The 27,059-nt window shown below is 36.0% G+C and overlaps 1 protein-coding gene across 4 annotated transcripts in view; it reads right to left on the bottom strand.

Moving 5' to 3' along the window:
- SOX5 (SRY (sex determining region Y)-box 5) overlaps positions 1-27,059 on the bottom strand; it is a 1,042,185-nt gene that overhangs the window by 99,971 nt on the left and 915,155 nt on the right. For all 4 annotated transcript variants that reach the window (XM_011961452.1, XM_011961451.1, XM_011961450.1 and 1 more), the window contains one exon: positions 8,041-8,126. In XM_011961452.1, coding sequence (XP_011816842.1) covers positions 8,041-8,126 — 86 coding nt within the window. The remainder of the gene's footprint in view (positions 1-8,040; positions 8,127-27,059) is intronic.

The raw sequence follows: 27,059 nt of genomic DNA, 5'->3' as shown, positions 1-27,059 counted from the left end.
TATTTTGAAATAAGTAAGACCGTCCAAAAAGAATTTCAATCTTTTTTTCCTTCTGCTTATCACTATCAATCATTGGTTGGAGTCAACATTTTTGGCTTCCTATAGGTAGAACAGGTGGTAACCATCTTTTGGCCAAGACAAATACAGTATTTATAAAGTGAGAAATAAGTGGATAAATATTTCCTTCTAATTTCAAATCTTAGAAGTGTAGCAAAAAACAGAAACAGAACATTACAGAAGAATTACTACTATTAAAAATACTCATGATGCCCATTAAGTAAAAATGCAAATTATAACAAAAATGAATATAAGAAATAAATGCTAGATGGACTGTTGCCATCATTTGATCTTATTAATTAGAAACAGATGATTCACGTAGCTGATTTTTATCTTGTCACAAATGTCCAAAAATTCAAAGTGTAACTTCATTTTGTGTAAATAGTGATATTCATTTTTAATATTAAAATGAACATAGATAAGTAAGCTATATAAATGAATCCCTCGCCTTTAAAAAGAGTCAGCATCAGTATAATACATAAGTAAATATCCAAATCATCATTGGCTCTCGGAGATAAAAAAGAGTACTTGAGGATGTAGAAGAATGAAAAAAAGAAGGAAGGAGAGGAAGAGAGAAGAAGGTAAACTCAGTGTATGGTATTGCTAATTGGCTAGTAATTATTTTGATAAACAAATCCTTTCATTATTTATAAATAATTTACTTCAGTATTGTATTGGCAGAATAAGCCATAATGAGTCAAATAAAAGTACCTCCAGTAGTTCATATTTTTATATATGTCTATATATACACTAACACATAATATAGGAATTCTCAAGTATTGTAACATTTGGTCTTTTTGTGTAAATTATAATGATTTTAAAAGACTTAGATAAACTGTAATAAGTGCTAAAACACATTCTTTATGCAGCAGCCCATTGTTATGATAAGATAAAGGGAGGAAAGAACAGGAGAGAGAGAGAGCTGTAGATTTTTCATACTCTTAGAATCTTCCAATGGGGGCAAGATAAAATATCAAGTTCCCTGCCCATTAAATTAATATCATTTACTGCAGAAATCAATATATACTGCTTTGTTTTATTAAAACTTCTTATGACCATTAGCCATGATAGTTTCTTTCATTTGCAAGTAGCATTGAATACCTGCTATTTGCTAGGCATTCTTCTGGATACCTGAGATACATTATTGAACAACAGCAACAATTCCTGTCCTTGTGGGGTGGTACATTTGGAAAGGAAAGACAATACATAAGAAACATAATACATTTTAGAGTATATTTGAAGATGACTAGTGCTATAGAGAAAAATGTAGAATAAAAGAGCTAGGAAGTGTATCTCTTAGGATCCATCTTACGATTTTAAGTAGGTTGGTTAAGGTAGGTCTCAGAGAGATGGTATTAGAGTAACTACATGAATGAAGTGAAAGAATTAGCCTTCCATGCAGAGGGAAGAGCTAGCACAAAACTCTAGGAAGGGAGTATGCTTTGGTAAGATAAGGACCAGAAAGCAGCCTAATGTATCTGGAATAGACTGAGTAGGTGATGTGGAGCAAAACAGTTACAAAATTAATGTTTGTAAACATTGTAGTGCCAAACATGCTACTAGGCACAGAGAGTGTTTTCATACATTTCTTTTATTTCATTAAACGAGACAGTTTATTATAAAATTTCAACATTATCTTAATTAACCAAATTCAAACTATTTTTTTCCTCTATCAGCAAACCATGCCTTTGATATTTGAAATTCTGCTATTGTCTCATTTTAAAAGGTGGAGATTAATTAATATAGACAACTAATTATTAGTATTCAGTTTCAATATTATAAAGCAAGATAGCTATTTGAGCAAAATAGATGAATAATTTAATGAAAGTACACTGTTATGAGTCATCCTTCATTCTCTATTTAACAAATATTTCTTGAGTCCATAAAATACTTCAAGCACTTGGTTAAGTACAAATGATGGTGAACCATTGACTTTACAGACTTTACCATCTGGTAGAGGCCAGAAAGTAGGATTTAAAACATTCTACCAGCAATGTGAGAAGGGAAATGCAGCGTGCTCTCAGAACACACGGGAGCTACTTTAAGCCAGACTTAAGACCAGTGAATTCTTTTTTTTTTTGAGACGGAGTCTCGCTCTGTCGCCCAGGCTAGAGTGCAGTGGCTTGGCTCACTACAAGCTCCGCCTCCCGGATTCACGCCATTCTCCTGCCTCAGCCTCCCAAGTAGCTGGGACTACAGGCGCCTGCCACCTCGCCCGGCTAGTTTTTTGTACTTTTTTTTTTTTTAGTAGAGACGGGGTTTCATCGTGTTAGCCAGGATGATCTCTATCTCCTGACCTCGTGATTCGCCCGTCTCGGCCTCCCAAAGTGCTGGGATTACAGGCTTGAGCCACCGCGCCCGGCCTAGACCAATGAATTCTTCCCTGAAAAAAGTGATGTTTTAACCTGAAACCTGAGGGGTAAGTGGGAGTTGGTTAGTAAAGATGGTGAGTAATGGGGTTATTTCCTGGGGTTAGTCCAGGAAGAGGAAACACCACTTGTAAAGATCCAGAGTTGAGAAAGAACTTCAAAACACCAGAGAGTCATTTAAGGTCCTTGAGCAGGAAGAGGACATGACAAAATTTTCTGAAATCAGCAAGGGACACGGATGAAGCTGGAAACCATCATTCTGAGCAAACTATTGCAAGTACAGAAAACCAAACACCGCATGTTCTCACTCATAGATGGGAACTGAACAATGAGAACACTTGGACACAGGATGGGGAACATCACACACCGGGGCCTGTCATGGGGTGGGGAGAGGGGAAGGGATATCATTAGGAGAAATACCTAATGTAAATGCCGAGTTAATGGATGCGGTACACCAACACGGCACATGCATACACATGTAACAAACCTGCACGTTGTGCACATGTACCCTAGAACTTGAAGTATAATAAACAAAAAAAAAAAACATAAAAAATAAAGATTATTCTGACTAATGTATAGTGTATAGTGGAGAGTGCATTGAAGGGGGCAAGATGAAGACAGAAGACCAGTTTAGGGGCTGCTGTGGTGAATTAGGAAAGTAGTAAGGATAGCTCAACCCAAATGAGTGACAATTATGATGGAAGAAAATTGATAGATTCTTGGTTTATTAGTAGGTGGAATGAAAAGCTAGTGAATGAATAAATGTATGGGGAAGAGGGAGGAAGAGAAGCTAAGAAGAACTCTCATGTTTCTGGGTTGAAAAATAGATGAGATGGAGTCATTCACTAAGACCAAAGAATAAGCAAGTCTAGGGACAAGGCAGACAACTACTGATGAGTTCCATTTTGGACTCAGTTTACAGTGTCTGTAAATTTCTGTATATTTCCTCTTCATAGTCAACAAGCAGTTGGCTAACGTGAATTTGAAGCTCAAGGAAGATTTAAAATGCATAAAGAAAAAGACAGATTTAATATTAAAATAATAAATTGTGTCTATGGTACATGCTAATTTGTATTATTTATATACATGATCTAGATTAAGCTGACTTTCTCCATAAAATAAATATATATGAAGATTTTTAGAATATTTTAACTGCTTCTGAAAGTACACAGTAAGGTGATGTTTCTACATGAAGAATTTTTTATTATATAAGGATCTCCAGGGACATAAAATAATAGTTAAGTAATAAACAGTAGTTTCCTTTAAAGCATATAATTTTGCTTGTCTTTTAAAATAATTGTACTTGTCTGCATTTCTTTAATAAAAATTTTGGATTTGCTTATCATAATATTATCCAAGTGTGAACAATTATATGCAAAAGGTTATTTCAAATGAAAACACATATGATAGGTAAATGAAGTCAACCATAAGTAGGAATAGATTTATAATGTCCCTTATTTAATCTAGGTGTTCAAGAAGAAGTACTTGAATTAACATATATCCATGTAAAGAGGCATCAGATAGAAAATTCAGAGTCTGAAGTAGATAGCTGTCATTACAAATCCTGCTACTTCTTTCATTATTGCAAAGCACACAGAGTATTTGTATTAATATCAATTAGTCAGCATTATTGTTATAATTTCATTAGCTGGTTATGAGTTAACAAATGTCTGAAGAGGGCCAGTGTCTCCAAAGATTAACATAAAGTCTCCTGTACTTGAAGAAGCAAATATAATTGTTTAAAGCCATGGATTTTGGACTCTGTGACCCAGCTTTCTTCTTCGCCAAATGGAGATATTAATACATAACACAAAATGTTGTAATATGAATTAAATAAGATAATCCTTGGAAAATCTTTACCAGAGAAACTAGCTTAAGAAAATATTCCATAACCATGGGTGATATAAACTAGTGACATCAGTTGTTACGGCACTTTACGTGAGTTAAAATCATTAGGTTTGGACCCAAGGAAAAGAAAACAGCATCGTTTTGTATTTAAAATATATATGACAGCATCCTTTTGTGTTTAAAATATATATCCCCTCCACATTACCATTGAATAAAACCACTAGTTCTTTGACAAGGCTATTTCAGTTGTTACTCCAACTGGTCTTCCTGCTGTTACCTCAACCCATCTTACTGCTGCCTTATCAAGTATAGCTGTGAGTTTATCACTACCTACTTAAAACATACACGAACAGATTAAACAAAAATAGAAAACGAATAAGAACAAGCCAACAACAACAAACTCTTCAATGGTTCTAAAGAAAGACACCAGCAATTGGTACTAGACAGCACCCATACCACCAATCATACTCCCCTTATTGAAACCTTGCTGTCCTGGCCCTACTTCAGTCAATGTTTATGACTGTCTCTCACCTCTCTCTCATTCTTCTCACCCCATCTTTCCATTCCCACAATACATATGAGCTTATGTCTGGTGAGGGAGCTGAGGAGAGAGAAGACTCGGTTAACAGCTTTACAGGGTGGCTTGGTTCTTAGTGGTCTTCCCTGCTTACCCAAAAAGCAGAATTCGTAGAAACTGGAGAAGCCAGAATAAAGCAAAAACTTGAATGTTGTTCCTCAACTGGCTTTTCGCTGAGCTAAAAACTGAAAGACTCCTGCATCCATAGGAAGGTCTTAGGAGAACTGGACAGTGTACAGCTTGGTGGTGTATTACGTAACTAAAGAGACAGTAATGCCTGTTTTCTCTACTGAAGTTATCTAAAGCTGGAGGTGGGTTGCTGGAAAACAGTGTGGTGTTTGCTGCAGGCTGAGATGAGGACTGCGAGGTACTACCACCACAGCTCTAACAGGCCACAGAAGAGGACCTCAGTAGAAGACTACAGGGTTCTCCATGGAGCAGCACAGAGGGTGAACAAAGGCAGGTGTCATGCCACCCATGTAGCTCCTGGCCAGTAGTGGTGACATCCCAAATAAAAAAAAGGGCAGGAAGCATAGACCAACAGACCTGGCTACCCCACTCTTAACAGACCAAGAAAAGCTGTTCAATTCACAAGAAAATAACACACACACCGTCTCCACGGTATCTCAGGGCAGACATACCTTCCTAAACCCACATCTGCACAGGAACAAAATTGGAGCTAAAGAAGCAAAAGAGTAAGCTGCACCCTTCTTACTTCTGGTCTCTAGAGCTGGGATTCTTAACTAACGATGGAAGGGGAAACAGTGAGATATGAAATGGATATAAGATTAAAGTTTCTATTAGGACTGAATTTTAATAACTGAAAGGACTGGAAAGTGATGCAGTCTACACAAGGTATTAAGAGACGGAAAATAGAGATTTAACAGAGCATAATTAAAAGCAGATTTTGGCGAAAATTAAAACTGGCCCATATATTATACTCCACTGAGATGAAACATCTCAAAAATAGGTTTCAAAGATTGGGGTGAATTTTAGGTAAGGCTTATAATAAAACATCTGACTCGGCATTGTAGTTAGCTTTTCTGTCACCCATCTCGGCAGGTTTGTGGAGAAAAAAAGAATTTGGATGCTATTTTAAGGCAAGGGGAGGGAGAGTAACAGATATCCTTTATAGCTCTGGGGAAGGCTGAAGTCAAGGTCAAGGGGTCTGTGAATACTGTGTTAGGAACAAGCAGAAAAGTGAGTTGGTGTAAGCATCCTAGCAAAAGTGAGAGTCAGTCCACTTCAAAGAAAAGCCAGGTTCTCTGATACGACATGTTTTAGTCATGTGTTTGATTCTGAATAACAGTTATTTTCTCACTGCAAAAAACAAACAAACAAAAAACCCGTGTTTTTGTATGTTTATGTGAATGTGTTTTAATAGTAGCTCATGGCTTTCCATGAAAAACTTTTGGACTATTAATTTTCTTGTTATACTACAGTATTGATTATTTGAGGCTATAAAACTCATGCATTTTATGGGTACAATAACACTTGTATGAAAGGAACTTTATCCCATTTACATATCAAATCATAGTTAAAGTAAGAGCATATATGTTTGGTGTCTAAAGTTTCTCTTGTTCGGTGACAAAACTGTTTATATTTTAATATCTCAAGATAATCTCAAATATAAGAATAAAAATAAAAATCAGCATCAAACAGTCTCATACTGTCTCTATAGGAAAAGTTGATTAGATTGTTGCTTAACATAGCAACTTTTGAAGAGAGTCCTGCAATGAACATAGGAGTTGCCTCTAATTTGCTCTCACTTCCTCTCGTCACTAATCCAACGGTCAAAGGAGAATGTCTAACTTGCTTTGAAAATCAACATCTGAAATCTCTAAAACCCCTATTCCTATATTTAATCTATTGCTGGATATTATTCCCTCTTGCTAATTCCACTACTCTTTTTAGTTTTACCTATTACAATCACTTTTTCGTGTTATAGTTATTCCCCAGATGCCATTTCACAGGGTAACAAATGTTATGTTACTTTTATTGTCCCCATGGCTCCAACACTTCCCAAGGCATTTCCAGCTCAAAGAAAACAGATACTCACAGTGTAGTTCTTCGCAGAAAAGGTAGAATAGAAATGAATGTTATTAACCTCTGTAGAACACAGTATGTCTCAGCTTTCACACTGGTAGCTCCTCCTGTGAAACTCAACTGGCCTTTCAGAAACCCACCAGGTCTTCTGATAAACCCATGTGCAGGCCAGATGTATCTGTCTCTTGATGCTACAATATAAAACTATATTTTCCTTATACACTAAGATCATCTATCATGATAATACCTTTTCACGAAGAAAAATTAATTATTAAGTATAACTGCTTTATCTCTGGCTTCATAGGCATACTGTGTCTTTCAGGCTAACGAACATATAAAACTTCTCACAAGAGGAGAGTAATCCTATTATTAGATGATTTTCTATTCCCATTACTTGCATAATCACAAGGTCCATAGCGATAGAAACTAAGGAATGTTTTGTGGGATGCTGATTCAAAAATGTCAACAGTTAATCAAAGCTACCTGTCACTCTAATGTATTGATTTTCTTTTCAACCTCAGAGACAAAGCTTCTCAAATCACTTGGACAGCTGGTAAAATTATCGTTGACATTCTCAGATTATAGGAATATGTATTCCGCATGGCTAGAAAAGTCCTAATTGTAATGACTGGGATACAGTTGTGCTTATTTAGTCTCCAGCTTATTTGGTCTACTTTTCCTTGCTTGCCCAACTGAACTGGCATTAGCAGGAGAAGAAAGAGACCTACAGACCATTTCAATGATACTGGGCATCCTGAGCAATTTTAAATGCACTTTTGTTAAGTCGCCTTGCTCCTCAAGTGTCTGAATACCTTTTGCAGGTTGTTTTGTCCTTTTTACCTTGATAAGGACCATTCTGTGACAAAATTATGGCACACAGTCATCAAAGCAGAACTACAGCTCACTTTCTTAATCATACAGGCAAGAAAAGAAATACAATAAGCTATGTTTAGTGCAGAAAACAGGGCTAAAAATTAAGAGACTCAACATTTCAACTTTTGGTTGAGGATCAGTACAAATAAATTTAAAAACAGAAAGTGTGAGACAAATATCACGAGTCAGTTTTATTTTGCTTTAACACCATAATAGCTGTTTTCGATATTTACTTAACCTTTGTCTCCTCTGTATTGTTTCCTGACTTACCTGCAGTTGGAGTGGGCCTAAGCCTGGTGTTGCTGCGGCAGCAGCTGCCATGGTAGTTGGGATCAGCTGAACAGGGTAAGGGTCACCTAAGTAAGAGAATAATAGAGGCGTCAGCACCTTTTATCTACTCTCCACCTGCAAATTAAACTCATGCATTCACTCTTTCCAAAAGCCTTCTTTTGTGTGCCTTGCTGAGGCCTAATGAAAAGCTCTATTGTGCAGCCTTTTACTAACACTCTTTTCACAATTCTGGCTGAGAGAGGAATGTGAATAAAAGGCACAAGCAATTAAGGCGGAAACCTCATCCTTTTTTCATGATGTATTTAGGAAAATGGGAGGGAAAGTGAGCATTGATCAGAGGGCTGCACTTTATAACACACACGCGCGTGCACACACACAATTTTAATACGAGCACAGTAACTCCTCAGCAAATTTACAGTATTATTATAAAAGGAACTTAACTTACTTTTATTTTAATGAATTAAACTCCAAAGATTTAAACAAAGTAGCTTATCTTTGAAATGCTATGTTACTGTCTTGATTCAAATAATCTCTTAAAGAATATCGTATGGACAAATTAACAATGAAGAAAACATTTTATGTGTTTTTCAAGTTATATGAAATGTTGGCATCTTTGTTATCCAGGGATAAATGTTTACAAAACTATATTGTAATGAAAATGGAAAATAGATCGCTTCCCCCCTGAAGTTTTTTATCTATTAAAAAGATATAGTAATTCAAAATTAATCCTGAAGTTTTGTTGTTACATGACCTGTAAAAATATAGGCACACACACAAACATACAGAGAAGCACATGCAGAAGATTATTCTGCTTATTTTTGATGCAAATCAAGGGGCTTTTCTTAATGAGTAAAGAGGTACAATAGTTGCATAGGGTCCAGTGATTTGCTAAGAAATATAAGTAATGTACATTATTTGTTATCTGACACATGACCATAGCAAATAACTAAAAATAATAGAATAATTCTGTAATACATAAAACATTTTGTAGAAATCTAATTTATAAAAAATGTGTTGAATACTGTATACATGAAAAATATAACTTAAAATAACTCAGTTAATAGAGCCATTCAAAAACATTTATCGAGTAACTGCTATGTATTAAGCACTCCTCTTGGCACTAGACATAAAGCTTTGGAAAAGATTAATATGCAGATGTGAATTTACTGGGAGTTTAATGAAGCTTAAACTTTGGGCTTTTGAAAATGGCCTCTTGTAGTATGTTCACTATATATTTTTATATTTGTCATATATTTTTATATTTATCAGTTTTTGTAATTTGTTGTGATTTCTTGTTATAAATGAATATTCACTTTTGTACCTAAGTGTGTGTGTTTGTGTGTGTACCTGAGTACATAAAATTTTTGCATTTTTATTCTAAAGAGAGTCTGCCAGGTTATTTTTTAGGCTTCAAAATAGCTGGATCTACCTCTGCGGATCTGGCCTTCCAAAAGCTTACAGTTCAATGGGATAAAAAGATAATTAAATGATTAGTATCAAATATAATGGCAGTTAAGACAATGAAGTAGATAATGCTATGGACTGCACTGTGATTGTCCCAAACCTAGCCTAATAGGTCAAACACAGCCTCCAGGAAAAGGTCATGTTTAAGCTGAAACTTGAATTAAATTATAGTTAGCTAGACAAAGAAGGGAAGAAAGAATGTTCCAGGCAGGGAGACAATTTTCATGAAGAATCAAATGGAAGTGTTAGTCATAACCCAGTCCCTGTATTGCTGAAGTACAGAGAGCAGGTAGGGATTGAGATCAATGGGATTGGGGAGGGAGTCACATGCCAGATGATGTATGATTTTTGTAAATATTAAATGATCTAAACTTTATCCTATAGGGTAAAGGAAATCATGAACGTGGAAAACAGATGGGTGGAATAAAATCACTTGAGTTGGAGGTTGAGAGCTGTAATCAACTAGTAAACGGATGCAGAAATCTGTATAAAAGGTAATAATGGACTAGGGTGGTGACATGGGGATGGAGAGTGAGGCAGGGACTCAAGTGATATTTAAATGGTATAACTGGTAAAGCTTAATGACTGTTACATATGAGGGTAAGAGAAGATTCGAGGATGACTTCCAGGTTTTTCACTAAAACAACTGATTGACATGTGGTGGTACATACTGGGTTAGTAAACACTGATTAGAAAGAAGCAAGACTGCCAGGTGGGGCCTGAAGGATGTTGCTGGGGGGAAGGAACAAAGAGTTCTGTTTTAGATATTTTCAGTTTGAAATTATATTAGATATCTAAGTTGAGGTATTTATTAGATACTGGATAAACATGTTAAAATTTTAGGGGAAAAGCCCTTATAGGAGATACATACTTGAGAGTGGTTAGCATGTATCTGGAATTTAAGCTGTAAGCCTTGATGAGACCACTTAGGAGTTAACTGTAGATAAAAAAGAGGTCCAAAAAATTGGACTGTGGGATGTACTAACATTTATAGTCAGGGAGATAGGTAACTAGCAGAAGAGACTGAGAAGAAATGTAAATTTGGTATTCCAGAAGCCAAGTAAAGAAAGACTTCCAGACAGTGATTATTTTTTGCCGTGCTGGATTTAATAATATGGACATCACTGGCAACTGCAACAGTGGCGGTTTCAGTGGAGTGGAGGTTGAGAAAGCCTAATCAGAAAGAGTTTGATCAAGAGAGGATGATCGAAAGAAAGGAACTGGAGGCAGGAAGTGCAGACCCTTGCTTTTCAATGCAAGATTCTAGATGAGGAGCATTGGCATCACCTAGGAGTTTCTTGGAAATGCACATTTTTAGAACCCACCCTAAAGCTACTGTGCAGGCAGCCCCTAAGATAGAACCTCCAATGACTCCCACTCCCTGGTATTTATGTCCCATGTAATCCTCTCCCTTTCAGTGTGGCCTGGATCTGGTAATTGCCTTCTAATGCATAGAATATGGCTAAAGTAATGATATTTTACTTTTGAGATTAAGTTACAAAATATTTTGGCTGTCTTGGTCGCCCGTACCCTCTCTGTTGGAGCAAGCAGCTAGGTTGTGAGCTGCTCTATGGAAAGACTCACATAGCAAAGGACAGATGTTTTTGGCCAATAGCAAGCAAAGAAATGGGGCATACCAACAGTTAATGAAGGGAGCTTGGAACAGATTCTCCCCAGGCCAAGCCTAGAGATGACTGCAATCAAGGCCAGTACCTTGACTACAGTGTGAAAGATCCTGAGCCAGAGGTACCCAGCATGGCTGGGTCCAAATAAATGTTTGTTGTTTTAAGGCACAACAGTTTTAGACTAATTTATTGAAGTAGGAAACATGTGACATCTGAATCAGAATTTAAATTTTAACAAGAGCCCCTAGATTATTTGTATGCATATTAGAGTCTGAGAAGTGCTAGAACAGACAATTACACTGAGGTGTTTTACAGTAGCTAGTGAAAGTTATGTGATCAAGCAAACTTTATAAGAAGGTACATATGTGGAGAAATTATATCAGGCTCGTATGTTAATGAGAAATATTCAGTAAAGAGAGCAAAAACCTATGATACAGGAGAGAGAAGGGACAACCAATATTACATGATGATGCTTTGTTTATCATTTCATATTTTTAGTATTTAATCTCCAAAACACTATCCAATTTTATAACAGGACATTTAGATATTTAAAAGCTAAATTCATGCAAACTAGTTAAAATTGTAAATACTATCATAGTAAGACTATTAGAATTGACAATTTAAATGCTTAAAACTACATAATTCATTTGTATTCTTAACTTAGGATACATCATCTTAAAATTAACAAAAGCAAAATTGTAGAGGCTGTGGTACTCTTCACAGTGAAAATTCATTTTATATTATTGATTTTCCCTGTTGTAAATTAACCAATTCATAAGCACTTTAACATTTCTCATGAACAGAATTCTGCTAGCTGCTGTGAGACAAAACAAAACTTGGTCTGTATTTACTGCAAATCTGTCTTTTCTAATTAAGTGCTTATTTGAATAATGTTGACCATCATCAGTAGATACTACAGGTGGTAAGGGAGAACTAATCTAGGCTTGGCTTCAATCTTAAGGGAATAGTTAAAGAAGAAAATAAGAGTGAGCTTGGCCTTGAAAATGTGCAGGTGGAGGGGAGGAGAGACGTTTCAGGTAGGGTGAAACGCATCAAAGCAGGAGTATGACATGCTAAAGGAATGTAGAGAAAAAAGTTTAAATAACAGGTGATAGAATAAAGTGGAGGGAAAACAGATTGAAGACAAGGAGTTGGGAAACTTTTAATACTCCAATCTTGAGATCTGGATATGAAAAGGCAATGGACAAGAAACGAAACTTTAAGAAGCATTATTAAAGAGGTTAAGTAGTAGGAAGTATTAAGGATCACCTGATTCTCCATCCTAGAGACAAAGACATATTCCTAAATTTGTTTGTGATGTATTCCTAAATTTGCTTAACTCCTAAATTTAGCAAAACACCTGCAGATGTTTGGGACACTTTTGCTTTACTGGCATCTAATTATTAATATCAAATTATATATACATTTAAAGCTCATTACTTGCGATACAGATTATTCCATAAAATTTTAAACTATGCATTATGTTAGAATCTTTTTATTTATTTCCTAAATTAATGAATATGTATCAATGAAATTAACATTATCTTTCTTTTGGATATGTATACATATATAAATGGCTATTATGTTTTACTCATGACATATTGCATGTGTGTAAATGTATGTGTACACAGGAATACCTTGGAGATATTGTAAGTTTGGTTCCAACTACCACAATAAAGCAAGTATCACAATAAAGCAAGTTATGCACACTTTTTTTGTTTCACAGTGCATATAAAAGTCATGTTCAGACAAAACTATAGTCCATTAGGTGTGCAATAGCATTATGTCTAAAAAATATACATACCTTAATAAAAAAATACTTTATTGCTAAAAAATGCTATCATCTGAGCCTTCAGTGAGTTGTAATCTTTTTGCTCATTAAAGGCCTTGCCTTGATGTTGATGGCTGCTGACTAATCAGGATGGTGGCTGTTGAAGGTTAGGGTGGCTGTGGGAATGGGAATTCCCTTCCTTTTCTTCTCTCTCTTTTTTTTTTTTTCGAGACAGGGTCTGGCTCTGTCGCCCAGGGTGGAGTGCAGTGGCACAAACGTTACTCACTGCAGCCTTGACGTCTCGGGCTCAGGCTATCCTCTCACCTCAGTCTCTTGGGTAGCAGGGACCACATGCCCACATCACTCCAACCAGCTAATTTTTTGTAAAAACAAGGTTTTGTAATATTGACCAGGCTGGACTTGAACTCCTGGGCTCAAGAAATCCACCCGCCTTGGCCTCTCAAAATGCCGGGATTATAGGCATGAGCCACCGTGCCTGGTGGGAATTTCTTCAAAGAAGACAACAATGAAGTTTGCAACACTGACTGATTCTTCCTTTCACAAAAGATCTTTCTGTAGCATGTGACGCTAACTGATAGCACTTATCTACAGCAGAACTTCTTTCAGCTTTGAAGTTCCATCAAACCCTGCCACTGCTTCATCAACTACGTTTATTTAATGTTCTCAATCCTTTGTTGTCATTTCAATAATGCTCACGTCATCTTCACCAGGAATAGAATTCATTTCAAGAAACCATTTTCTTTGCTCATTCATAAGAAGAAACTCCTCACCCATTCAAGTTTTATCACGAGATTGCAGCAATTTAGTCACACCTCAGGCCCCATTTCTAATTATAGTTCTACTGCTATTTCCAGCACATCTGCAATTGTTTCCAGCACATCTGCAATTATTTCCTCCACTGATGTCTTGAACCCCTCAAAGTCATCCAAGAGGGTAAAATCGAATTCTTTCAAAATCCTGTTAATGTTCGTATTTTGACCTCCTCCCATCAATCATTAATGTTCTTAATAGCATTTACAATTGTAAATCTTTTCTAGAAGTTTTTCACGAATTACTATTTTCCAGATCCATCAGAGGAATCTCTATGGCAGTGACAGACTTATGAAATGTATTTCTGAAATAATAGGGCTTGAAGGTCAAAATTACTCCTTGACTCGTTGGCTGTAGAACAAATGTATTAGCAGGCATGAAACAACATCCATCTCCTTGTACACTACCATCAGAGTTCTTGGGTGACTGGGTGCAACTGTCAATGAGCAGTATTATTTTGAAAGAAATGTTTTTTCTGAGCTGTGGGTCTCACTAGTGGGTTTAAAATATTCAGTAAATCACGCTGTAAGTAGATGTGCTGTCATTCAGGATTTTGCTGTTCCATTTATAGAGCACAGGAAAGGTAGATGTAGCTTAATTCTTAAAAAAATTAAGATTTCCAAAATGGCAAATGAGCTTTGGCTTCAACTCAATTCACCAGCTGCAGTAGCTCCTAAGAGTCAGCTTGTCCTTTGAAGCCAGGCATTGATGTGTCCTCTCTAGCTATGAAAGTCCTGGATGGCATCTTCTTCCAGTGAAAGGCTGTTTTATCTACATTGAAAATCTGTTGGTTAGTGTAGCCACTTTTGCATCAATGACTTTAGCCAAATCTTCTGGATAACTTGCTGCTGCTTCTACATCAGCACTTGCTGCTTTATCTTGCATTTTTATGTTACGTAGATGGCTTCCTGAACCAACCTCCCCAACATCAAACTTTTCTTCTGCAGCTTTCTCATCTCTCTCAGCCTTCATAGAATTGAAGAGAGTTACAGGTCCTTCCTCTGGATTAGGCTTTGGCTTAAGGGAATGTTGTGGCTGGTCTGATCTTCTATCTCAATTACTCAAACTTTCTGCAACTCAACAATAAGGCTGTTTCACTTTCTTATTATTTGTGTGTTCACTGGCATAGCACTTTTAATTTCCTTCAAGAACTTTTCCTTTGCATTTGCAACTTGTCTGTCTGGTGCAAGACGCCTAGCTTTCAGCCTACCCCAACTTATGACACACATTCTTCACCAAGCTCAATCATTTCTAGCTTCTTATTTAAAATGACGGATGTGGGACTCTTCACTTGAACACTCAGAGGCCATTGTTGGGTTATGAATTGGCCTAATTTCAATATGGTTGTGTTTCAGGAAATAGGGAGGCCCATGGAGAGGAAGGAAGAGAGGAGAATAACCAGTTGGTGAAGCAGTCAGAACACAAACATTTTTTACGTTTCCCATCTTATGTGGGTGCAGTTTATGGCATCCCAAAACAATTAAAACTGTAAGATCAAAGATCACAGATCACAGATCACCATAACATATAATAATAACCAAGTCTGAAATATTGCAAAAATTATCAAAATATCACAAAGAGACATGAAACGAGCACATGCTGTTGGAAAAATGGTGCTGACAGACTTGCTCTATGCAGAATTGCTATAAACCTTCAATTTGTAAGAAATGCAATCTGCATGAAACACACTAAAGTGAAGCACAATAAAATGAGGTATTCTTGCATGTGAAAGTTTATATAAGCTAACTAATTTTTATATGTGTTGTGGGTTGAATTATGTCTGCCTACAAGTTGATATGTTCAAGTTGTTACTACTCGTACTCCAGAATGTGACTATATTTAAAAATAGACCCTTTAAAGAGGTAATTTCAGATAAAATTAAGTCATATGTATGAGACTTAACCAAATATGTCTGGTGTTCTTATAAGCAGAACAGATTAGGACACAAACAAAATAGAGTTCGGTATGACCAGGTGTGGACGTAGAGAGGAGGTGGTCATCTACAGGCTGCAAAGAGAGGTATCAGAGGAAACAACGCTGCTGACACTCTGATCTCAGCTATACAGCACACAGAGCTGTGAAAAAGTAAGTTTCTGTTGTTCAAGCCACTCAGTCTGTGGTATATTGTGATAGCAGCCACAACAAATTTCTGTTTTATGTTTCCCATATATGGCCTCATGTCAATATATTTGGTGTTTAAGTGAATTGGGGAAAACCAAAGACTGGCAGCAGGAATTTAAAAGACTACTACAGTTATTAAACATCTTTAATCATATATAGTTTCAAATATACAAATATAACCAATATGTCGACTAACTTCAAAAGGATTTTGTCTAACAGCACTATGCTATTTCAACGATGTTCACCCAACACATAAGCGCGATTAACTTAAAGCATGTCGCTACTTTATTATCATTTTTTCAAGCCAAGATTACTTTGGTTGAAGTATGCTCCAAGTTATAACAAAGTAAATACAAATAAAATACCTGTGAAAATTTTCAATACAGTCATTTAACTCTCAATTTGAAAAATTCAAAACATATTACATGGATGTGTCAGTGTTCTACAGTGGACACAGAATCTGCAAAGCTTCACAAACAAGGTCGGGGTAATTTTTAATGGCAAAGGAAAAATACAGAAGCTGCTGTAAAAAAAGTTTTTATTGAAGTAAATACTGTCATCTATTTGTACCATTCCTCAATTAACTGTACTAAAACAATTACAACAGGTTTATTTTGTAAATACCTCACGAGGTTCATACTTAGTAAAAAAATCATATAATGGAAAACTTTGACTTTTAAAGTTCAACCATGTGTAAGTTATTCAAATTGACTTTCAAGTAGTTAAAGGTAATTTCTTCTACTCTTCCCTAGGTTTTAACCATTTGAACAATTTTTCCCTAAGCCTTTCCAAAATTAATTTGCTTCTTATTTCAAGACCAAGCATGGAAATTCTAGCTCAAAACCAAAATATTTCAAAAAGCTAAAAAGTATACTGAGGCATGTTAGTCTATTGTTTTCAGAATATAACATAGCTTACAGTGTCTACTGACATAAATGATACAGCTCATATTAACTCTTTAAAAGCATTCAATTGCATCATTATTATACTTATGCATATTTAGATATTAATTATCTCCAGTCATACTATGAAGAATTCATCTCTATACTATATAACACAGCCTAAGAAAAACAATTTTTCCAACAAGATTATTTAGGATGAAGAAAAATGTGAAATGCAGATGTGGTTTTAACAAGAGTCAACAACACACGCTATTTCATCTACTGAACTAATACAAAAGTTTTGGACAGTTTTATGGCATTATCTTCACTGAAATGTGGAGACTCATTCCTTTATTAGCCTTTCATTTCTTTTTGTTTGTTTTTGTTTTGCCTCCTTGACAAATATCAGATTGCCTTCTCTAGGTGCTGGGAAATATGAAAATTAACCCCTTCTCTGACATACACACATACAATCCTGTCCCAGTCTTAATCAAGTGAGGAGGATTCACCATGTAAACTAATCCAAATATACAATAAGCAAAGTAGAAGAGTGTCAAAGTTATTCTGGAAACCTGCAAGAAAGAACTCAACCTGAAAGAGACTCGACAGTCAAGGAATTGTATTTACTGAGGTGTCTCTTAAAAGATGGCCACTATCACTACCAAATTATACTTCGGGACCATTTTACTACCTCCTTTCCATGTATTATAAATGGTAGACGGTCAACAGTAAGCATGCACCTTTCAGTGCAATGAGGATTGCTCCTATTAAAAACCTTCTCAGATTGGTACTGAAAGTACCCTGTTCTTACCACTCTCATTTCCAGGTAGAGGAGGCCTTGTAGAAGTCTAAGACAAAATGAAGGTAGTAAGGACACTGTAGATGGAACTTTGGAAGAAAACTGCTTTCTTTCATCTCATGTTACTTTCTTTCATGTCATGGGCTGATAGAGAAATTGGTGGGTGCCTTCTACCTGGGGGAGCCCCCTGCCATTCACAGAGCTAACAATAACAACTATCCTATATTTATACCTACATCCAGGGATATTTTCATTACCCTCAGTGTTTCTGATGCAGAAAGGGAATGGGGAACTATTCAGCTAAAGAAGCAAGTAGAGCTCATATCTTGAAGAGCCTTATGTTTTCCTTTGAAGGCAACGTTAAGTCACTGAAAGGTTTTAAGCAGGAAAGTAGTATTTTTTTTGTTACTATTTGTGTTCCAGATATATCAGTTTTGTGGCAAGGCATAGAATGATTGGAAGAAGGAGAGAATGGAGATAGATATGTTAAAAACTATTGCAGTGAATCAATGAAGGAGAGCAGAGAATAGCTTTGGGAGACAGACTTGATAACTGATTTGATGAAGTAAAAGAAAAGAAAATATGTGATAATTTTTTTTAATGTCAGAAGTTTTATTTTGGTATATGATTTAAGAAATATAGTTTCTGCAAATATTTAATTATTCCCACATCCTTTTTGAATAATTACTTGTTTTCCCACTCACTTGAAATGTGGAAAGCTATTATTTGTTGACTTTTGGCACTCTGTTGAAAATATTTTACATATACATATACACATATATGTAAATGCATAAAATTGCTTTTAATCTTCACAACAACTCATTAGGGTAGAAATTATTATTCCTATTCTATAAAATTTTTAAAGCTGCTCAGGATTGTTCCAAGGTTAATCATTACTAGAGTCCTTACTATTTTAATAAGGAAAACATTAAATTGTAGAACACACAGACTACTCTTTTTTTTTGAGACGGAGTCTCGCTGTGTCGCCCAGGCTGGAGTGCAGTGGCGCGATCTCAGCTCACTGCAAGCTCCGCCTCCTGGGTTCATGCCATTCTTCCGCCTCAGCCTCCGAGTAGCTGGGACTACAGGTGCCCGCCACCACGCCTGGCTAATTTTTTGTATTTTTAGTAGAGACGGGGTTTCACCGTGTTAGCCAGGATGGTCTCGATCTCCTGAACTCATGATCCGCCCGCCTCGGCCTCCCAAAGTGCTGGGATTACAGGCTTGAGCCACCGCGCCCGGCCACACAGACTACTTTTAAAGCATTATGCAAACGTACACTTCGATTTTCATAATATATTCACCTAATTTCCATTCAATTAACATGTATCAAACTTTTACTATGTGGAGAACACGAAGCACTAAAAGGTACAATCCTTGCCTCCAAAACACTTTCAGTTATGAAAATAAGACATATAAATATGGAAAGTGAAATGAATCCAAACTATACAATTGGAATCAAATGAATACAGGCAGTAATTACCACAGAAAGGAATTTATACAAATTGGATCATTGGGGAAAGAATCAGTGGAGGGGCTGAGATTGAGTTAGGCCTTGAATATAAAATACGAAGTAGAAAAGATGAGAGAAGCCTATGAGCTGAAATGCCTGGCATAGAGTAGATGCTCAATAAAAAAACGAGCCCTAAAGGAAGAGGTACAACAGGATCACAGAAATGACCAAGCTAAATTCTTCAAGAACCAGCCTGTAGTTGAACCCATTTCACCTAGTAGCAAAAAATATTTAGAAGGCTGATTACAGTCTATTGCTGACCTCAAATACCAAAGTAAGAAATTTGTACATAATTATGTCTTTAAATATATGCACAATTACCTCCTATCCTAAAAAACAATGAACTTTCTAGAATATAAAACCTCTTCTAAAACCACCATCTATTTTCTCTCATCTAAATTGTTAAAAACTAGTGATAATCTTAAATCCATCTCCTACACTTTAGTCCTCAATCAATACATTTTTGGGGAAATGCTTTATAAATCTACTAATGACTTCTGAATTGCCAAATTTTAATCAACAAATATCTGCAATAGCTGACTCTGTTAATGATTCTCTTCTTTTCTAATTATATCTATACATTCTCTTGGCTTTTCTTAAAACAGCTGTCCTGGTTCTCCTTATACCTTATTCATGCCGACTTTATGATCTGTTTCTGCAATAGGCTGTTCCACCTTCCTTCATCCATCCCTTCCTAAAATATTGGTACTCCTTGGGGTCTAACCCTTGGCGTTTGGTTTTTCTCCTTCTATTCACTTTATCTGAATGTTCTTATCCAATCTCACGGTTCAGCAACCATACACAAACTAATATATTCCAAATTAGTGACTGTAGCCTAGACCTCTTCTACTGTTTCTTTTGAGCAATTCTCCCTAGCTGTCCCACAATAAGCTCCATCTTCGCATGTACAAAATGTAATTTATCATTTCTTTCAAAAGCTGCTTCTATTCCTGGTGTTCTTATATCACTTGGTGACACTCAGTCACCCAGACTATAAATATGAAAGTAACCTTGATTTCTCCATCCCTTTTACCCTCCATGGCCAATAAATCATGAAGATCTTTTCCTTTAAACTCCTAGGTCTACATTTCTTTCTAGTATAAGAGCTTCTCAATCAGTCTCCCAGGCTCTAGTCCTCTGCTAATGAAATTCATTCTCTATCTAGTTTCCAGCAGCATTCAATCAGGCAATCTGTAGTATTCATTCCTTGTATTTAAAGTATTGCAAGTATTTATTAATGATATACTATGTGTTAGGGGCTGAAAATATAACCGTGGACAAGAGAAGCATGCCTTGATACGGATATATGGATGGATGAATGAATATAGACGGATGGATGGATGAATGTACAGATAGATGGATGGATGGATGCCAGTATGATCTCCATCCTAGGCTTCAGGCCTTGAGTGGTTTTCTGGCTCCTATAGCATTTGTCTACACATATTTCCCTGAATTGGTCTCATGTCCTCAAAGTACTACTCACTTGTCACTTTCTACCATATACATTATTCTTAACACTTAATTGTTTATCGGGCCACGTCCACCCAGTTTTATCTCTTGCTTTCTGGTCTTTAGGCTTTTTTTTCTGCTTGGAATAGTCTGTCTGTATCCCTTCAGCCCATTCACTTCCTCTATTGCATAGCTGCCTTTATCCTTTAGGTTGACTTGAGACCCCTCACACTAAGAATCCTTTCCTGATACTTCAACACTCTTGGATTTAAAGTAATTCCTTTTTCAAAGACTTCTCTTAAAATGTGATGCATATCTGTATATTACCAGTGCTTATATCCTTATTTTGTCTGTTGGGGCTGACACAACAAAATACCATAAACTGGGTAGCTTATAAAGAACAAACATTTGTTTCTCGTAGTTCTGGAGGCTGGGAAGCCCAAAATAAGGGCACCAGCAAATTCTGTGCCTGATGAAGGCCCGTGTTTTTTGATGAATAAACGGTGCATTCTTTCTGTGTCCTCACATTGTAGAAGGAGCAAGGCAGCTCTCTGGGGCCACTCTTACAAGAACTTTGCCCTCATGACCTAATCACCTCCTATTAACTTGAAGGTGAGGATTTCAGCATATGAATTTAGGGTGAAAATAAACATTCAGACCACAGCAATCCCATTCTCCCCAATGAGACTAAGAGCACCTAAAGGGAGGAACTACGTCTTACTCATCTTTAAATCCCCAGTCCTTAGCAAAATGCCTGACACACTGAGGCCTATTAAAATGTTTATTGACTGAATAAACTAAGGAAGAATTCATTTAAGAAATTAATAAATTTCAAATACAAGAGACAACTGTTGGTATATCAAAAACTTAAGGTTTAGTAGAAAAAACAGATTATAAGACAATAATTATACAAATAAGTAACAAATTAGTTTTTTTGTGCATGGTTTAATTCAAACAAATATATGTTGACTTGCAAATGTTAAAAGGAAGAATAGATAATGAAAGGTGACAGAGAGGCATAGAATTTAGGAGTAGGAGGAAATCAGGACCCAGATAAGGTAGTTAAAGAGTAAAATAATCTCTTTTAACATATTTCCATATAGCAATAATTCTTTTATGATATTCCATAATTTATCTCTTGTAAATTTTGATTTTATAAACAATTCTTATCCTCTTGGGTATGAAAAGTAAATATGTACTTCCAAACTCCTAAAATGATTTCTGTTCATCAACAAGAATCTTTTATTATGATTTCATTAAAGCACTGGCACTTGGTCATTGTATCTACTAGAAAATAAGATGTTACATATAAACATATAATGAAAACAAAATCATTCTTTATTGTGATTGTTTCATATCATTTTATACTTTGTTAAATTCAACCAAGATGAAATTTGTTTCCTTATGGCAATAAGCTCAGCTATACTTTTTCCCTCATTGTAAGTAGTTACGTTTATAACAATTCTCCTACAGAATCTTGAGCAACCAAGAACAAGTGATATGCTATTCACAAGTAAAAGTGAAGGAGTTTCTAAATGCAGAAAATCTGTACAGCCTTTTGAGATTTGCTAGAACAGTATAATATGACTTTAACATTTGAAACTTTTATAAGAAATGCTAATATTTTGAATTACATTTCATAGAATGGTAAGTAATGAATAGGAATATTTCATATACAATTTATTTGAGAAAGTAAAATAAATTAGCTCTTGTTTGACTATATAGATATTTTAAAATAAGATATTATAAGGTAATTGTTAATTCTTAACTACTTTGTCACAGCTAACTATTTTCAGTAAGAGATTTTTAAAAATAAAATATGTTTTTATGACTTCTTACTGTAGCATAGCAAATGAAAACTTTATCCTACTTAATTTAACAGTTACCTACTTGGCTAGTTTAGAAAGAGATTAATTTATGAACTCTTTAAGAAACACCTCTCAGAATGGGAAGACCTTTCTGCATATAAAAAATAGAGCGTTGTTCTTCATCTTTTTGCCCATAAATTGGAGAATGTGATTATCAATAAAACTTCTTGGATTAATTATCTAAGAAACCTGAGTATCCCTGAAAAGGTGACAATGAATCAAAAACGTCTCCTTTTCCTTCTGTATTTCTGCCTGACTGCTAAGGCATCATTTAAGGTATTGCACAATAACTCATTTTAAGCTGCTTAACAAGAATCATTAGTTATGGAACTGCTTCTATATCCAGCTCTATCTTAGAATACTATGGCTACATTTTGCCTCTGTGTCTTATGAAGAAACGAATGGTCCGGAGAAAATTCATCCAAAATGTTTGAAGTATTAGAAAATAGGAATTTGGAAGAGGGGCATTCGCATAAGCCACTTAAGACCAAATCAAATGCAATTTCTCTTTTATTTCCCACTTTTAATATTAAGGCTTAGCAATGATTTAATTTGTTGACTCCATTTATAGCCATTGCACCTTTCTCTCTCATCAGGGCTTTTGGCAGACATCATATATCTCCTTAGTGTATCTAGGGTCTGAGGTTCACAGGTGAGAACAGGAAGCTTCCTAAATCACTATAATGGTAAGCCTATGAGATACACATTTGGAATGACTGCTGGCCTAGAGATTCCTACTAAAATAATAAATGTTAAACTTCCGGAAGTTAATAAACGTTGTCATTAACATGAATGAAAATGAAAAAAATACATAATATAAATGTCTTGAATGGTCAGAGGCATAGTGACCTATAATAGAAGAACTCCTGATGTCCTTTTCATTATGACATATTAGTTTCAAAACAGAAGTATATATTTAATGAATAATAATTATATTTTACATTTATACAATAATTTTACTTCTTTAGAAATGCATATACTCATCCTATTTAAATTTTACAATCTCCTTATGAAGTATGTAGAGCAGACATTACTGTGGCTGCCTGAAAGATGGAGAAGAAGATGACTTGCCCAAGGGCACAGAATAATATGAAATGGGACTGTGTACTAAGGTCTTCTAACCCGTTTCATTTTTTTTTTTTTTCTGATAGAATTTATTAAAGCCAGGCCGGGCGCGGTGGCTCAAGCCTGTAATCCCAGCACTTTGGCAGGCCGAGACGGGCAGATCACGAGGTCAGGAGATCAAGACCATCCTGGCTAACACGGTGAAACCCCGTCTGTACTAAGAAATACAAAAAAAAAAAAAAAAAAAAACTAGCCGGGCAAGGTGGCAGGCGCCTGTAGTCCCAGCTACTCCGGAGGCTGAGGCAGGAGAACAGCGTGAACCCGGGAGGCGGAGCTTGCAGTGAGCTGAGATCCGGCCACTGCACTCCAGCCTGGGCGATAGAGCAAGACTCCGTCTCAAAAAAAAAAAAAATTATTAAAGCCAGACAATTAGTTTCCGATTACAAGTCTTATGGATGCTAATTCATAGATAACTCGGGCCACTCCATTTTGAAAGTTTTAAATTCTCCATTAACAAACTCAGAGAGCATTAGAATTTAGAGGCAAACTCTCAGGTGCAAAACGTTCGGAAAGAAACTAAAGTAAAATATCACATACTAGAAATGGAACTGGTTACATGAAAAATTCATTTGGGGCAATATGTGCATACAAAAATATTCATTGTAGCATGGTTTGAAACTGTAAATGCTGTAGAAATACTTAAATGTCTATTAGTGGGGGAAACCAAATAAAATATGATGTATCCATCATAAGGAAATATAGAATAATTTACGTCTGAAAGTATGGAGGAAGAAGATATCCATAATGTGTTTTTCATACATGTAAGTAGTTTGCAGTCTATATAGCACATATTCTCACGTATATTTTATGATATACAGTACATATCATAAATGTACATAGTGTATGTATCATATTATGCACATTACAATACACAGATAGCTATTTTGCTACATATTACATATCTACATCTAAATATTTTTATACAAATGTATATAATGGATTCATATTTATAGGTATACCTAGCTCTGTTAATGAGATGAAATTCCATTCTTGCTGTGGCAACGAAAATAAAAACTTAGAAGTCTAAGGGTTAGGCTCAGCTATGACAAATTCATATGGTAATACCATATTTTGAAGTCTTTTGGCTGACAGCATGGAGTGCCATTAACCACTCTTTCCATTTTATGTTTATATATCGTCAAGGAGGAGACTCATGTCAAAAAGAGAATACTAAGCTGAATGGGCGTTCGGTTTAAAATGAATGACATTCATATGTTCTTAATTGTTAAAAAGCAAATGACATGGATTAAAAGAAAAGCTAGTTATGGCCTAATAAAATCTGAGAAATGTATCAAAGACAGTCTTTGCTTTTTTGTTTGCTTGTGTGTATGTATTTTGGTGGTGGCAGTGTGCATATGCTGGGGTGGAAGTTGGATGAAATGCTGGTTACTAATATAGATCAGTTATCATCTCACAGAGTTATGATGATTAAAATCATTAAGTGACAATATTTAATAAATAATACAGTACAGTATAAGCTATTATTTTTATATCAAGTTATAATACTGTGATTGCCACAACAACGACATCTCCCTTTTTCAGTAATATAATCTTAAGATGATATTATCAACTCCATTTTTAATCAAAAGATATATTTTAATGACCTAGAAACACTTTTCTCATGAGAAGTGGATGATAACTGTCACCATATAATTATGGAATGTTGTATACATTTTTGAACCCAGTTCTCTTTATTGTTCAATCATTTCATATATATATATATATATACACACAAATATATATATATACATTTTTGAGACAGAATCTTGCTCTGTCACTCAGGCTGGAGTGCAGTGGCGCCATCTCGGCTCACTGCAAGCTCCGCCTCCCAGGTTCGTGCCACTCTTCTGCCTCAGCCTCCGGAGTAGCTGGGACTACAGGCGCCCGCCACCACGCCCGGCTAGTTTTTTGTATTTTTAATAGAGACGGGGTTTCATCGTGTTTGCCAGGATGGTCTCGTTCTCCTGACCTCGTGATCCGCCCGCCTCGGCCTCCCAAAGTGCTGGGATTACAGGCGTGAGCCACCGCGCCCGGCCCATTTCCTATTTTTAAACCACTAATATAACTACTTCAAAAGGGAATTTAAATGATTGGTCATTCAGGTACCAAAATAATTCAATTCTTTACAAATATAAATATTTACAAAGCTTTACAACTAAATCAGGATCTCCCAAAGTCATTGGTTTACAAACTTCTGGGAAGGCAGAGGAGAGGGGAAGAGCTGGTCACAATAATTCTAACACACAAAACACAGAAGCCAGCTGGGCAGTGTGGCTCATGCCTGAAGAAATCCTAACACTTTGGGAGGTCAAGGTGGGTGGATCACTTGAGGTCAGGTGTTTGAAACCAGCCTGGCCAACATGGTGAAACCCTGTGTCTACTAAAATTACAAAAAAAATTTAGCAAGGCGTGGTGGCAGATGCCTGTAATCCCAGCTACTCAGGAGGCTGGGGCAGGAGAATCGTTTGAACTTAGGAGGCGGAGCTTGCAGTGAGCCAAGATCATGCCACAGAACTCCAGCCTGGGCAACAGAGAGAGACTCCGTCTCAAAAAAATAAAAAATAAAAACAAACAAAAAACAGAAGCCTAAAGACATGATTATATCCTCTTCTCTCTGCTTATTTACAAAGAACATACAGTATATGATCTTGAAAACACATTTCCTATTTTGGCAGTTTGATAAAAGCGTACCATGTTGATGGTTTTTAGCTTGTGCTTTGGTGATTATTTCAGCACTCATCATTAATAACCTGTATGTCAGCTGACATAGCTGACACAGTTAAATCAGAAATTAGCATGCAGTCTCCTAAAATGCCAGACACATGAACTCTTTGCATAAGAGATATAATGGAACCCATATGATACTCCCATTAAACAATGAAACATGTGACATTAACTAAAAACAGGAAACACATCAGCAAATATGCCTGAGGAAGTTTATAGTATTTAACTCCTAAACATTAATTTTATTGTGGTGTATGAGGAACTAATTAACTGAGAGTTTCCCTTTTTATTGGAAATGGAAATACTGTTCAGAAAACTGATGAGGAGTAAATACAGCATATTTTAAGTTTATTAAGCTTGGCTCATTGACTTCTATTTATTTAAGCTAATCTCATAAGGCAATTAAATATTTCAATCAGTAACTTTATAAGGCTATTTAACACATTTCTGTAAAATTAATCAATGCTTTAAAATGCAGAATGAGTATATGAATATATTTCTAGTTTTATACAGCCAAAACAGTGACTAAATACATTTTCTAAAACTCATGAGCTCCAATAAAAGGGCAAGTAAAAAACAACAACAAAAAAAGTTTAAAACTGGCCAGGTGCAGTGGCTCATGCCTGTAATCCCAGCACTTTGGAAGGTGGGTGGATCACGTGAGGTCAGAAGTTCGAGACCAGCCTAGGCCACATGGCAAAATGCCATCCCTACTAAAAATAAAAAAATTCGCTGGGTGTGGTGGTGCGTGCCTGTAACCCCAGCTACTCAGGAGGCTGAGGCAGGAGAATCTCTTGAACCTGGGAGGTGGAGGTTACAGTGAGCCA

Source organism: Colobus angolensis, unplaced genomic scaffold (assembly GCF_000951035.1).
Source record: "Colobus angolensis palliatus isolate OR3802 unplaced genomic scaffold, Cang.pa_1.0 Scaffold550, whole genome shotgun sequence".
NCBI lineage: Eukaryota > Metazoa > Chordata > Mammalia > Primates > Cercopithecidae > Colobus > Colobus angolensis.
The sequence above is the reverse complement of the archived record's forward strand: the minus strand, read 5'-3'. Positions and strand labels throughout refer to the sequence as shown.